The following is a 13,678-nucleotide window of genomic DNA, read 5'->3' as shown; positions in this document are numbered from 1 at the left end:
CATATATATATATATTTTTGAAGCATGTTAAGAAATGAAATGAATCATCTAGTTTTAAAACTATTTATTTATAGCTTTTCGTTCACAGCAAATGTTAAAATATATGAAAAACTTTCTGATTGGAGGAAATGAAATATTTTTATTAAAATCAATTTTAAGTTTTTTGTTTTCATTCTAAATTTTATATTATTCATTTAATTAGATTAATTGAGTTTTTTGCTAAATATTATCTTGGTTTGTTACGAAAACTTTGCTTCATGTTATTATCACATTTTTTTTTCCCTGGGAAGCTGATCATATAATAATTTCTGTTTCTGTAGAGAGACAGTTGCGAGGTGAAATAACTAGTGCTGCTGATCTTGATCTTCATTGGGACTCATGGGAGAGAAATTCAACAATTAGCTCTTCTCCTCGTACGCATCACCAACGGCGTAAGGCTCGATCTTCAGTTCCGTCAGAAGAACTTTTAAAGAGCACGCCTACTCATGTTCCTCAGTCTCCACCGTCAAGCATGAGCTCCAGCTATCACTTAGGCCATATATCTATTTCTTCATCATCTAATTTAATATCTTCTTCGCATCATGGACCATGGTCTCCCACACCTATTCTCACTTCTGCATCATCTAATATTCCTTCCCCCAGAGAAAGAAGGTACACACCTCCACCAACACCCCCCCATGTCAGCTAAAAAGAATGAAAACAAAAAGTTTCCTACAACTCCACCACCTAGCAAAAAGCATCAGGCAAACCTTTTGCCTGAAATCTATCCTCTGACGAAAAGCAAGTCCCATGAAGAACAACTGGCCAAAAAAATGGAATCCAGTGATAATGTTGCACCAAGGTAATTGTTTTATTTACTTATTTTACTTTTTAGAAACCAGTCTCTGGTAATCACGTTTGTATTTGTCAGAGGTGGTTAAGTTCCGCTTATACTCTAAAATTCCAGTATTTTTATTTATTTATTTTATTTTTTATGTTAACACCAGAAATTCCGTACATTGATTGTCCATAATGCTTTACTCTCCCCTTCATTTTTTTTTATTACTTTACTCCAAATTTTGATTGATTATGTCAGTACCATATTTTCAGGAATAAGCGCCACACCCGGTATAAGCGCCGCATTGTAATTCTCAAAGAAAATTTTTTTTTAATGTAAGCGCCGCACCCTTCACAAGTGAGCACCCAATATTAAACAACTTAAAAGCACAATCAGTGGTAAAGAAATCTGGATTAAATATAAATAAAAAATATTTTTTTATTTCTTATTTTTTTTCAATTAGCAATAATGAAATATTTTTAAAAATTCCCATTTTCCACTTTTTGCTTTCGGCATCCCTCGATTGGCCATCACTTTCGATGGTTAATTTATCCGATTTCTAATGGCAAATGCATCCCTCATCAATGCCAAACTCTCTGGCAGCAAGTCAATTTCCAATTGCTTCTGCCTTTAGTACCTTAAACTTAAAGGCTGCAGTATAACTTTTCAATCGCTTAGGAGTCATTTCAAAAGCAACTCTGTGAAAAAGTTTTGTAAAAAAAGATAATTCAACATCGCACGAAGGACTAGGTTGCTTGATTACCCCGATCAACCCACTTTTGTAAGGCGGGATGGTAAATGTCCCTGTACAAAACTGGACATCCATCCCCCATACTAGTACTTTTGCTTACAATGCTCCTCTCTCTGACCCCTTCTCTTCGATGTGATAAAACTTGCTCGCCCACGTGAATCAACCAGTGTTCGCGCTCAATTATCCGTAACTTGGGTCCCAAGGACCCATTAATGAAATAGATTTGGGTGCTTTGGCGGAAAAAATGAGTCCCTTAAATTTTAAACAGAAAATCTTAGCACATAATTAAATAATATACAACTATTTATACTTAGGGAAAAGAAACTATCCACATAGTTATTTGAAAAAGGTATGAAATAAACTAAATTGGTTAATTTTGCCCTTTTTTTCTGTGATTATCATATGTTCAAATAATACACTTGCAAGATTTAGTTATTTTGAGAAACTATTTAGTCAGTTACAATGAGGTAAACTCAAAATTTACTTTAAAGTTGGATTTTACCATGAAATAAAAAAATAAATGCCTTTTGATTGATCAAGCAGAAAGCACTCCCTTAACCTTTGCTTTCATAAACATTTTTCTAGGTGAAAAAAAGCAAACAGCCCCCCCCCCCCCCTCCATCAATTATCAATGGCAATTTCATGGAAATAGAAAAAAATCGCAAGCGAATTAATCCAACGCAAAAATCGCGATCGCAAAAACGAAACATTTTCTCACATGAGTATTATGAAAATTGCTCATTTGCAATCTTAAATTAGAAAATTTGACTTCATTTTGACTCTTTTAAAATATCTGTGTTGGCTTTGGTGCTACTTTAAAAATTTCGCCATTTTCAAAATGGCGCGATCGATTAATACGTGACTTTTACAAGTCCAAATAAAAATAGCCCCTCAGAAATAGGTGAATTACTAGAAAATGAACAAGGTTAAAGTGCTTTTGTATAAAATTCATATTCATCAGTAATTTAACAAGAAAAATGTTAAGTTCAGAACTTTGTGTTTTGCGCGATCGGGAAAATGTTCGCCATTTTTTTTTCACCCATCCTTTTATTGAGGATGCAAGATAATAATTTTCAAAAGTAATTCTGGTTAGGTGAATGCAAAATAGATAAGCTTTTACTACTCAGTTGTCCTGTATCAATCCTGAAGATTGCGTTTGAAACCACTCTTACTTTTGATCTTTATTGTTGTTTTCAGGAATTTCCCCCAAGATAAAAGTTGAGGGAGAACTTATTCTTAGAATACAGAACAATGGGCTATTTATGAACTTGCAATATTTTGCTCCTTGAGCTCTGCCCAGGAGGTCACTGTAAGCTCCAGTCTTATCACTGAAATTCCATTGACTGGTCAACAGTAGGGGTGTGTTTGAATAGCTGATACAGAGATCAGGGGTCTGGCCAGAGGATATTTGGGTCCGTTAACGAATCCTTCACAAAAATCCGATCAACCAAAACGGACCTTTCACAAAATCCCGATCAAACAAAACGGACCTTTCACAAAATCCCGATCAAACAAAACGGACTCTTCACAAAATTCTGATAAACAAGATCGGATCTGTCACAAAATGTTTATTGAAAGAGCAAATCTGAAAGCAAAATAACGCATATTTCTGTGTATAAACCAATAATTTTTTGAACCTTTTTTAAAGTCCAATTAGAGGAATTAGCTAATACAAAATCGGCTAATTTTGAAAAAAAAAAATCGGCACTCTTGCGATGCTCCTGCAAGCGATAAATAATTGCTTCTGCCAAATAAATATAATGGTTGTTTGTTTTATCACAGCTAATTAGCGGCGGTGTTGTAAACTTTTCTGAAAAGGCATTGGTAAGCACTTTTCTCCGCTCATGATTTAATAAACAATAATAATATATATCTGCGAAATGAACTTAGAACTGCAAAGGAATAGTAAGGATGAGGAAAAAATATGATCGCTTCAGATAGGGTTACCAACTTCAAAATTATCACCACTTAGCGTCTGGCGTTGAACCTTTATAATGACTTGATTAGGAAATATTCTCATCATTTTGCCAGCTTGTCAATATTTGTGTTTTTATGGTGCGGTGCGATGTTTAATTGTTATTTTGGGAGAAAATTATATGGTTTTTGATTTTTCGATGCTAACAAGGATGATTAACTTTAAATAAACTCTTTTAATTACCGTTTTTTTTCTTTAGATGTCTACATTTTGAAAAATGCAATCTTTTAACATCCGATATGAGATCATATTTTGTTCTTTTTTCAAGCTAACTTCGCTTTATAGCATTCAAATAAATGAAAAGTCTCTTTATTTCTGTTAGAACTCTCATTTCAAGTTTTTAAAGCAAAATTCCATTTTCTGTTATGAGTCAAAAATTAAAATGCTGAATAGATGGTTTATTTTATTTTATTTTTTGGGTCAACTGTGTCCACAGATATTAATGATATGTTTATCATAGGACTCTAAAATGCAATTTTAAAATAATTTTATCAAAAACATTTCTTTTACAAGCCGTTTTTATACTTTTGATGCCTTCACTTTGAGAATTGCGATCTCTTTGCATCCGCTATGGGAATCCGATTTTACGAAATTTTGATGATTATTACGCTTTGTTAAGAGGTAAACAATTGAAATATCTTTTTATTTTTGTTAAAATCACGGAATTTATAAGTTTTAAACGAAATTCTTTGCTTTTTAAGAATGTCTTGGGTCAAAAAGTTGAATGCTGAACCCTATTCTGAATTTTATTTTATTTATTCATATTTTTGTTACAATTATTTTAAGTACTGTACAGAAATATATCTAGTATAATTTAACATAATGAATGTAGAATAGTAGATAAATATTGATACTTGAAGCAGCGATGCCTCCCCCCCCCCCCAATTATCAGAAAAAAATCCAGAATGATTTTATTGACGTAGAAGAGGAAAACACTCAACTTTAAGTTTAATTGATGCCGTCTGTGCCATCTCTAAATTCTAAAATTTTGCTTTGACAAAAAAATTTTTTTTTTTTGCGAAATTTTTTGATTTTTCACAAAATTATTTGATTTTTCACAAAAAACGGACCCTGTGAAAAATCCTGGACAGACCCCCTGGAGATAGTCATTTTAATCCTTTTCTATTGATTCTCCTAGTCATTGAAGCTTAAAAGCATTCACTAGATAGATCTTCAGCATTTTCCACAATTTTTTTTCTGGTTTTTTATCTTTTGGGTGTTCTGGGTCCCTAGGACCCGAATTTTCGCGGAAGTTGCGTCCCTTTCCCGCGAATTTGCGTAAAAAACCCGCTATAGCGCGTAAACGCGAACCCTGTCAACATTTCTCTCCTCAGTGAAACACGTGCAATTGCTGACTCACCTTCCCTCCCCGCTCTTTGCTTGACTTGTTGCCCATCTATTGACAACATTTTCAACTTTTTTTTTAAACCTAGAACTTTTTTTTAAATTTGAAAATTAAAAAAAGACTATCCGCCCCACCCGTTATATGCGCCGCACCAGCATTTTTTAAAACTTTTTTTCTTGTATGCGCCACGGCCCTTATTCCCGAAAGTACGGTAATAATTAACCCTTAGTAGCCTGATTTACGAAAGTGATTTATTTTTAATATTACTGTGTTTGCTTGAGGGTCTAGATGAAGGGAAAAATAGCTAAAAAAATCACAATATTTATTTTACAATATTTACAATACACAATATTTTGTATTCAACAAAACTTTTAGTAAAATGTGTTTACTTGTTCACTTTGCCGCGCAAGTAATATGTCATAGATAAAATAAAACAATAATGACCTTTGATTTTTTTTTTAATTTCGTTGGAAAGAATATTATACAACAGTAAAATACGTACAGCCAACCTATAAAAAAAACTAATAGTAATGTGAACATTCGGTTTAAAAGATTGGTAACAAAAAAGATTGGTATCAAAATTGAAACTCTAGGTTATTAAGGGTTAAAGATATGCATCATATAAACCTGATTAAATGCAATTCTAAAAGTATTTCACTTCAAAAAATTCTTTAATTTGCCTTTTTATACTTTTAATTCCTTCATTGTTAAAAATGTGATCTCATTATACCTGATAAGGGAATCAAATTTTCTTGTTTTCAACACTTAAAAAGCAAATACATGAAATTTTAATCTATTTTTTATTACATAAAAACATAAATGTAATATTTCCAAGCAAAATACTGTGTTCTTTATCAGCATCAAATGTTAAAAAGTAAAATGCTAAATTGCTGGTTTAATTTTATTTATGCTTTAATTATATCAATAGTTGTCAGTACTGTTTACTGTAAACCTTTAACATGCAAGTTTAAAGTAATTTTACTTAAATACTTTTCTTTTATTTGCCATTTTTATACTTTTGATGACTTCATTTTAAAAACTGCTCGCTGTGTGAGGATCTGCCATGTAAATCAGATTTTTCTCATTTTTTTTGATGTTAATTACACTTTTCAAAAGGCAAACAAATAAAATTTCATTTTATTTAAATTAATTTTGAATGGATAATAGGGAGTCTATACTCATGTATGGTTTCATATGTCTATAAGTTTAAAAAAAAAAATCAGAATTTTCGATATATGTGCTTATTTTAAATATTAACAAATTCAGATTTTGTGTTTTTGTGTAAAATTTCTAATAGTTAAAAAGTTTAATATACTGTTACTTTTTTCTAGTATTTTCAATTTTTCATGACAAAGCAAATTCAATTCTGAGAACTTATGTTTAAAATTCTGTAGCAGCCTAAATTAAAGAGAGAAATTGGCCAGAATTTCACTTTCTCCTCATAAATCCATCATCAGCTTTTGCAAATTATTTTTTGAAAGCTCTTTAAGTTTTTATTTTTATTTAAGTTTTTATGTGTAACAAGCATCCATAATATTGTATTTTTGTTTCAGCAGTCAAACTGAAAATGTTCCTCGGCGTAGATTCCCCACTGAACCAGGCTTAGAATCTTCTGGATTTTTTGGTCAAATGTCTCCTCTAATGTCATCACCAAACAGGTCTCCTCCTTTTGTTAGTCCTGATCAGCAGACAGATGGATGTTTCATTGATGATGTGCCCGTTCCAAGTTAGTTGAAAGTTTTTCTTTAAATTGGACATTCAATTAAGCACCTAAAAATATCAATTTTTTGTCCAAAAAAAAAATACATTAAAAATACAGTGCAGAATACAGTACTGCACTTTAAAAATACAGTACTGTATGAAAAGTTCTAATGTCTAATTGAGACAGTATTTCTTATGCATATGTTGAGTAATTTTTGTGAATGAAATGATCAAGTAATCAGTTTTATGTACCGAAAGAATTTTATAACAAGGCATTTGTTTTTATGATAAGTAAGTTCTAAAGGAACCTAAAGCTGAAAGCTAAGAGGTGGTTGTTGTGGAGAAAAGTAAGTTCCAAAGGTTTTTTCCTCCTAATAATAGCCTGGAAAAAAAAACCCTTCACAGAAATAGAAACAAAAATATTAAGAAAGGAATTTGCTAGAGCAAAAAATAGTTTATGTGGCATTGGTACTGTCTTTACTATATTTTGATGTGCTAAGGAAGTCATCTAATTTGTAAGATATTTTTCCTGACCAAATTATTTCTAATTTTGATATTTTTAACCGACCTCAAAAAAGGAGGTTATGATTTCGTATTGCAGCTTTTTACGTATGTTTTTGTTTTTCTCTAAGAATCTGGACCGATTGAAAAATTCTTTATTTGCTTGAAAGGGTCGACTTTCCAGATGGTCCCATGTAAATTTTGTCTGGATCTGATGAGGGGTCTCGGAGAAATCTAAGAAACTTTAAATTTCATACGCGTTGTGGCTACATAGACCAACTTTCGTCAGCTGCGGGCATGTTACAGGTTATGTTGTTTTGGCGTGGACAGTGCATTTCTTCGACGGAGGAATCTTGTTTTGAACAAAATTTAATCCTCACGCATCGCAATGTTTGATTTTCATGGTGCTGCCTGTAAATTTAAATTATAATCTTACTAATGTATTTACTACTCATGTAGCAAATCAGTAAATTAACTGACAACCCACCAAATCCTGAGTTAAACGCTAATTTAACAAAACACAAAAAGCTAAGCCTACCCAGTTACATTAGGTAGTAGTTTATAGGAAGCCCCAACTTCAAATGGTTATTAAAAATTAAGAGATCGTATATAATTAGGTATTAAAGTAATTCATAGTATAGTAATTAAAATCCGTGTTTATTTTATAATTGGGTGTTAGTTTAGTTGATTTTTGTCCTTGAATGGTAAAATAAATTTGATTTATTCGTTCGGGTTGGAAATCCTATGTAAGTATAAGCAATTATTTTTTACTTTTAGTTCCCCTTTGATTTTTGAAGTTCGTTCTTTTTTTATTTGAAAATAATTTATAAAAACTTGTTTTTCAGCAACTGCTTTGCCTGTCCCACGATCTCCTAGAACACATGGCATGGCTCATGTCATTCATCATAGGTAAGATAGTAAAACTACTTTGCTTAAAAATTCAATTTTTATTTACTCTATGGTTATCTAATTATCTTGTTCCCTATGTTTTGTTTCAGGTTTACTCCTACTTTAAAAGTCACAACTTGTCATTTTTGTGATAAGCCTATGTTTTTTGGTTTCAAATGTAAAGAATGCAAGTAAGTGGTTTGTTAAGTTACCCAGTAAAACAAAAACATTTTTTATCAACTATTTAAAGTATATGTTGAGGCTGTATTGAAAATAGACTTGATAAAGTCTTACCATTTCTCAATGTTTCATTCCATTTTTTCAGATATCGTTGTCACAGAGATTGTGTTGATAAAGTGCCTCCATCTTGTGGATTGCCCAATGAACTAGTTGATATATTTGCCAAAACAATACACAATGATGGTAAATGTTAAATCTTTAATCTTTTACTTAATTTTGGAATGACTGAAAAGATATATTTAAAAAGAAAGATTTTTTTTAACTGAGATATTTTCTTTTTCTTTTCAAAGATAATCATTCTCCTATTCTAACCCGAACCCATATAACAAGTCCAGCCAATATGTTAAAAAGTGAAAGTGCTAAAGAGCGCAAGTGGTCTCGACATCAGCAACAACTGATCAACCTTCAGGCCTTTCCTGCTCCTGATTCTTCATCCAACACATCCTCCTGCAATTCATCTACCCCATCATCACCTGCATTGATTAATACTACTCAACAAACGCCTCCAGCAGCTGCACGTATGCATCAGTTTCAATTTCCAGGTTTGTTTTTATTTACAAATTCAATTTCAAAGTTACTGGATGCTTATACTTTTTATAGTTGAGCTTTCATTTATGGTTGAGTTTAAGTATACTGTACAATTTCTTTCCAGCCTTGCATTAAGTTTTTTAGTTTGTTTTCCTTTTTGCTCTTAAAACAGGGTTCGTACGGGTCATGGGAAAAAAATTAACAGATTTCAGACCTGGAAGAGTCATGGAAAATCAATATTTTCATTAACAGTCATGGAAATTTATTTCAAGTCATGGAGCTGAGCCAATGTCTTGGGCAATAAGAAACTAACAGAAGCTAAAAGAACAGTAGAAATCTTTAGTGATTTAACAGTATTGCATGTAAAAGCTGAACTGGACTTGCACTTTCTAGATTTTGCCATGCCCACTCAAAAAGTATAATTCAATTGCATCCAAGTTCGTTTCAACCACTCATAAAAAAAATCATTATTAAACTTGTCAGAGTTTGTCTTTATTTGTGAAGGCTTTAGAAAATAAACATTTATTCAGGCGATAGAACAAAGAAATAAGGAATTCTAAATAAAAAAATGAATTTACTGAAAAACGAGACTTTACTTCAATGAACCAAAATGCTGTTAAGTTACATAGATTATTAGATACACTGTTGACACCAAAGGGCAATATTTTTATGAGGTAAATTTATAGTTGAAAACTTTGTAATGACTCATTCAACCTTCGTCCCATTTATTAATATTCTGCTCCATTTATTACTATTGTGCTCTGTTTACTAAATATTTATTAATTTAAACATCTATATATTGCATTCACTATATTTATACCTTACTTAAATTAAAAAGATAAATAAGAATAGTTATTAGTTTCTGTACTATGTGCTTGGCAAAAAAAAAAGGCAAATAGTACTATTCTCTTCGTATAACAATATAAAGTCGTGAAAAAGTCTTGGAAAAGTCATGGAATTTTTTCATCCAAATCAAGTATGAACCCTGTATAAAATGTCAATGAACACATTGTAGCGTGCATGGAATATGCAATAGTTTTTGACTTCAGAATATTGTTAGTGGTAGTTAGTAAGTAAAGATACTAAAAGTCCCCGCCCTTGTCCGACGAGGATGACATCAATACATTACCAATTTCTTAGAACAACTTTTCCACTGCTGGTGACATGACCCTTCCGACTCAGAATAAAATCAAGATGTCACCTTAAAGATGATATTTTCATTTTCTAATTACTGTCAGTTCATATTCCATATAAACACTTTCAAAATATGATTAGTAATAATGTAATAAAGACTATAATTACAAAAAGGTGCTGTCAGTACGCTACATTTACTTTATTTCTATTATCAAAATTTTCAATATCATGCCATAGTGTCACATATTCATTTCAATAAGAATAACAAAATTTAGTATATGTTAGAACTTCATATTTTCGATTGCTTGGCAGCTGAGTGTCACGTTGATTGGGCATAGGCTTTGTATTTCTTTGGTATCAGGTTTGAATTTGAAGTTCAAGTGTTCAGCCGGTCGATTTTCAAGACACAGAAAACCATCGGGGTCCTCGTCACATGATTGCTGCACAAGATCCCTGCGTTTGCTTGGCACAGACATTCTGAGACAATATGAACGAGATAATTCTTTTTTTTCGAAAAGTATTGGTTTCAAGAATGCATTCCTAAAAAACTACTGGAAATGTGACATATATGTATGAAAACAATTTCACAATAAATTTAGTTAACTTTCACTTCTATTCGGAAACACATTTTTCCTGCCATTTTTGAGATATAATCGAAAACCACAAAATTTGGCTCCCCCTTCCCACCTTCAACTCCCCCCCCCCCTCTTGGGTGGAGGACTTTCAGTATGTTTATTTATTAATTACTTCTAACAAATTTCTTACTGAGGAAGTTCTGGCTTTCTGCACTTTCTCAGTTCACTTTCATTGAACAATGCCATGGGTATGGAGCTAATTCAAACTGCATATACGTAGTTCTGCAAATCTCAGTGCAATTTCTTGGTAAGTGGCTGCCCATAAATGATGTTACACTTTTTTTCCAACATTTTTGACCCCCTCCCCCTTTGTCACAAAGTTTGTTTTGCAAGCTACTTTTCATAAACATATTCTTATTAAAAAATGCTTGATGTCGCACTTCTTACTCTTTCCTTCCCCCTTGTCACAAAGTTACAATTTCATGACCTCCCCCCCCCCCCTTAAACGTAATCTGTGTTGTAGTAATCCAAAAATACTTCTTTATTGACCATCAAGATTGTTGAATTCATTGAGGAAATAGAAAGTGCGTGATCCTTTCGAGTCAGTTTGAAATTTGTGAATGGCAAGTGTAACATTTTTTGCCATGAAAGTGCATGTTTGAAATTCTGTAACTTTTGGTTGAATAAAATATAACAAAATAGCATATCAAATTGAAGGAAATTTAAAGCTCTATACAACTTTGTCATTGACCATTTTTATGAATACTGATCCTGGGATGCACTAGGAGCAAATGTGTGACAAAAAGAGAGAATTTTTCCGAAAATCATGGATTTTTAAAATATATACCCTGAAAATTATTGGAAATTCGACAAATATGTGTAGAAACAGTTTCGTAGAAAATTTATTTTGCTTGAATTTTCATTTTAAACGGAATTTTCCGCCGTTTTGGACATTTTCTCGAAAAACGCAAAATTTTCTTCCCTCCTCCCTCCCACCTTTAGCTTATCCCCTAAGGGCGGGGAATTTTAGTATGTTTACTTAGTAACTACTCTTAACAATATTCTGAAGTCAAAAATTATCGCATATTCCATGCTACACCCCTGTTTTGAGCACTTCATTGACTGGACTAGTTGTAGGCATGAGAATTTTCAGTGTTTCTATAGATTTCCACTGTCCTTTTTTTCCCTTTAATTTATCTATGTCGTTGTTTCTAGCCAGCTTTTTTTATGTTTATCCATAAACAGAAGTTGAATTTTGTATTTCCTCTTTGAGCCCTAGAAAGTTTTTGAGAGAAAAAAGGGCTTTTTAAGATTTACTAACAACTAACTAAATCTGCATTACACTAATTTATTTTGTATTCTATTTTCTCCAGTATGCGTCATAAATTATTAAGTGGCAGCAATTGGTAGATTAACAAAATAGCTAACATGAAATTTATAGTCCAAAAATTTGCTGCCAGGTTCCAAAAGCTAAAATATTTTTCATTAAACCAGAGCATTTTGCTAAAAATGTGTTGCATATTTTTATTATTTGAATGGTTTCCTTATTGCATTTTTTGCATTTATTTATATTGTTTTAGAAACATAAAATGCATGTTTTTATATCTTTTCTCCTATTTTTTTAGATGTTGATACAACGAAAGGTATAACTTTGGAAACTAAACCTTTAATAGATAATGAAATGGTTGAGACTCAAAAGTCAAATGATAGTGACAAGACAGTTGGTTCTGGAAGTGTAAGTTTCTTTTGCTGTATAAATAATAAAAATGGCCTAATTGGGAAATTGTAAGTAAATAAATGAACTTTTTACTTCCTTTTACAAAAAAAGGAAATATTGTATTAGCGAAAAAAAATTCACTCAAAAATAGCCTTAATTTCCATTTTTCTCACCCCCGAATGAATGAATGTTGAGTTTATTTTTCAACCCGGCCACACATGGATATATGCCTAGGAATGTACAGACACCCGAAATATCCATTTTGACGATCCCCAAGTTAATTACAGCGAGTTTTCTCGTGACGTGTGTTATGTACGTATGTATGCGCGTATGTGTGTATGTATGTCGCATAACTCAAGAACGGAATGTGCTAGAAAGTTGAAATTTGGTTCTTAGACTCCTAGTGGGGTCTAGTTGTGCACCTTCCTTTTTGGTTGCATTCGAATGCTCCAAAGGGGGTCTTTTGCCCCTTTTTGAGAGGAAATCATTGTTAATTGCAATGTAAACTCAAGTGGTGTTATAATTTGGCCGACACTTGGCGATATATCGCCAGTCTTTTGGTCGCCAACTTAGCAAAAAATTTGGCGATTTTTTTTTTTTTTTAAATCTGGTTTCAATTTGGCCACTGTTGGTGATATTTAGGGAATAAAGTATTGAATCACATTAAAACTGCCAATAATGAGAAAATGACATTAAATTGGAGTAAAAGGAAGTCATGTGATGCACACATCAGCTCGTTATTGAATACAAAAGTAGAGCTTAAAAATTGATAAATTCACTTGTGATTTGTTTTTCTGTCCTTTTAATATAAATTAAATACAAAAATTTCACATTAGATTACTATTATTCATTCATATTTTTTAAGGACTAATATTAAGGGTCCAAATTTATATTTTAGTGTTTCTGAAGTTTAATTCTTCATTATAAACTGATAATTTTCAATCTAACTTAGATGAACTCTTCCTTGTTTAGAAAGCATAGACTGAAGGGTTCATGATGCTCCTTTAATGTTGGCAAAAACCTGCTTAAAACTGCAATGAGAGGGCTTCAGTTTCAAAGAATTTCCTAGGTAGAACCCCAGACCTTCTAAAGTTATGTCTCAATTTGTGCGGTCATATTGTAACAATGACCCTCCAAAATCAGAAGCTGGATCCACTCTTCTGTTTTCATGTAAAAATATGATTTTAAAAGAAAAAATGTGCAGTGTATCTTTCTTTTTTTAACAGCGTACAAATTATGTAACTGGATTTCATGCAAAATTTATAAACTAATAATTATATTAAATTACTCAGTAAAGTTTTCCGTTCTTATCATCCTTTTAAATTTACTAGTATCTGTTGAAATTTTGAGTGACATTTTGCTTCTGGATTTTTTTTTTTTTTTTAATTTATGCATCAAAATTTTTACGTATTTCCCTTTTTATTTGCTCATTTTAATAAATTTCCTTTTTTCATTATCTTTTCTTATGAATTTCTCTTAACATATTGTCGGCACCATGCTAAAGTA

The 13,678-nt window shown here is 31.9% G+C and overlaps 1 protein-coding gene across 1 annotated transcript in view; it reads left to right on the top strand.

Moving 5' to 3' along the window:
- Nucleotides 1-13,678, top strand: part of LOC129220103 (kinase suppressor of Ras 2-like) — a 53,238-nt gene that overhangs the window by 9,710 nt on the left and 29,850 nt on the right. Inside the window, 8 exon segments of the mRNA XM_054854444.1 lie at nt 323-688; nt 690-841; nt 6,442-6,614; nt 7,936-7,999; nt 8,089-8,169; nt 8,304-8,407; nt 8,509-8,760; nt 12,081-12,190. Coding sequence (XP_054710419.1) covers nt 323-688; nt 690-841; nt 6,442-6,614; nt 7,936-7,999; nt 8,089-8,169; nt 8,304-8,407; nt 8,509-8,760; nt 12,081-12,190 — 1,302 coding nt within the window.

The sequence above is a fragment of the Uloborus diversus genome, chromosome 4 (assembly GCF_026930045.1).
Source record: "Uloborus diversus isolate 005 chromosome 4, Udiv.v.3.1, whole genome shotgun sequence".
NCBI lineage: Eukaryota > Metazoa > Arthropoda > Arachnida > Araneae > Uloboridae > Uloborus > Uloborus diversus.
This window is presented reverse-complemented; position numbering and strand designations above follow the sequence as displayed.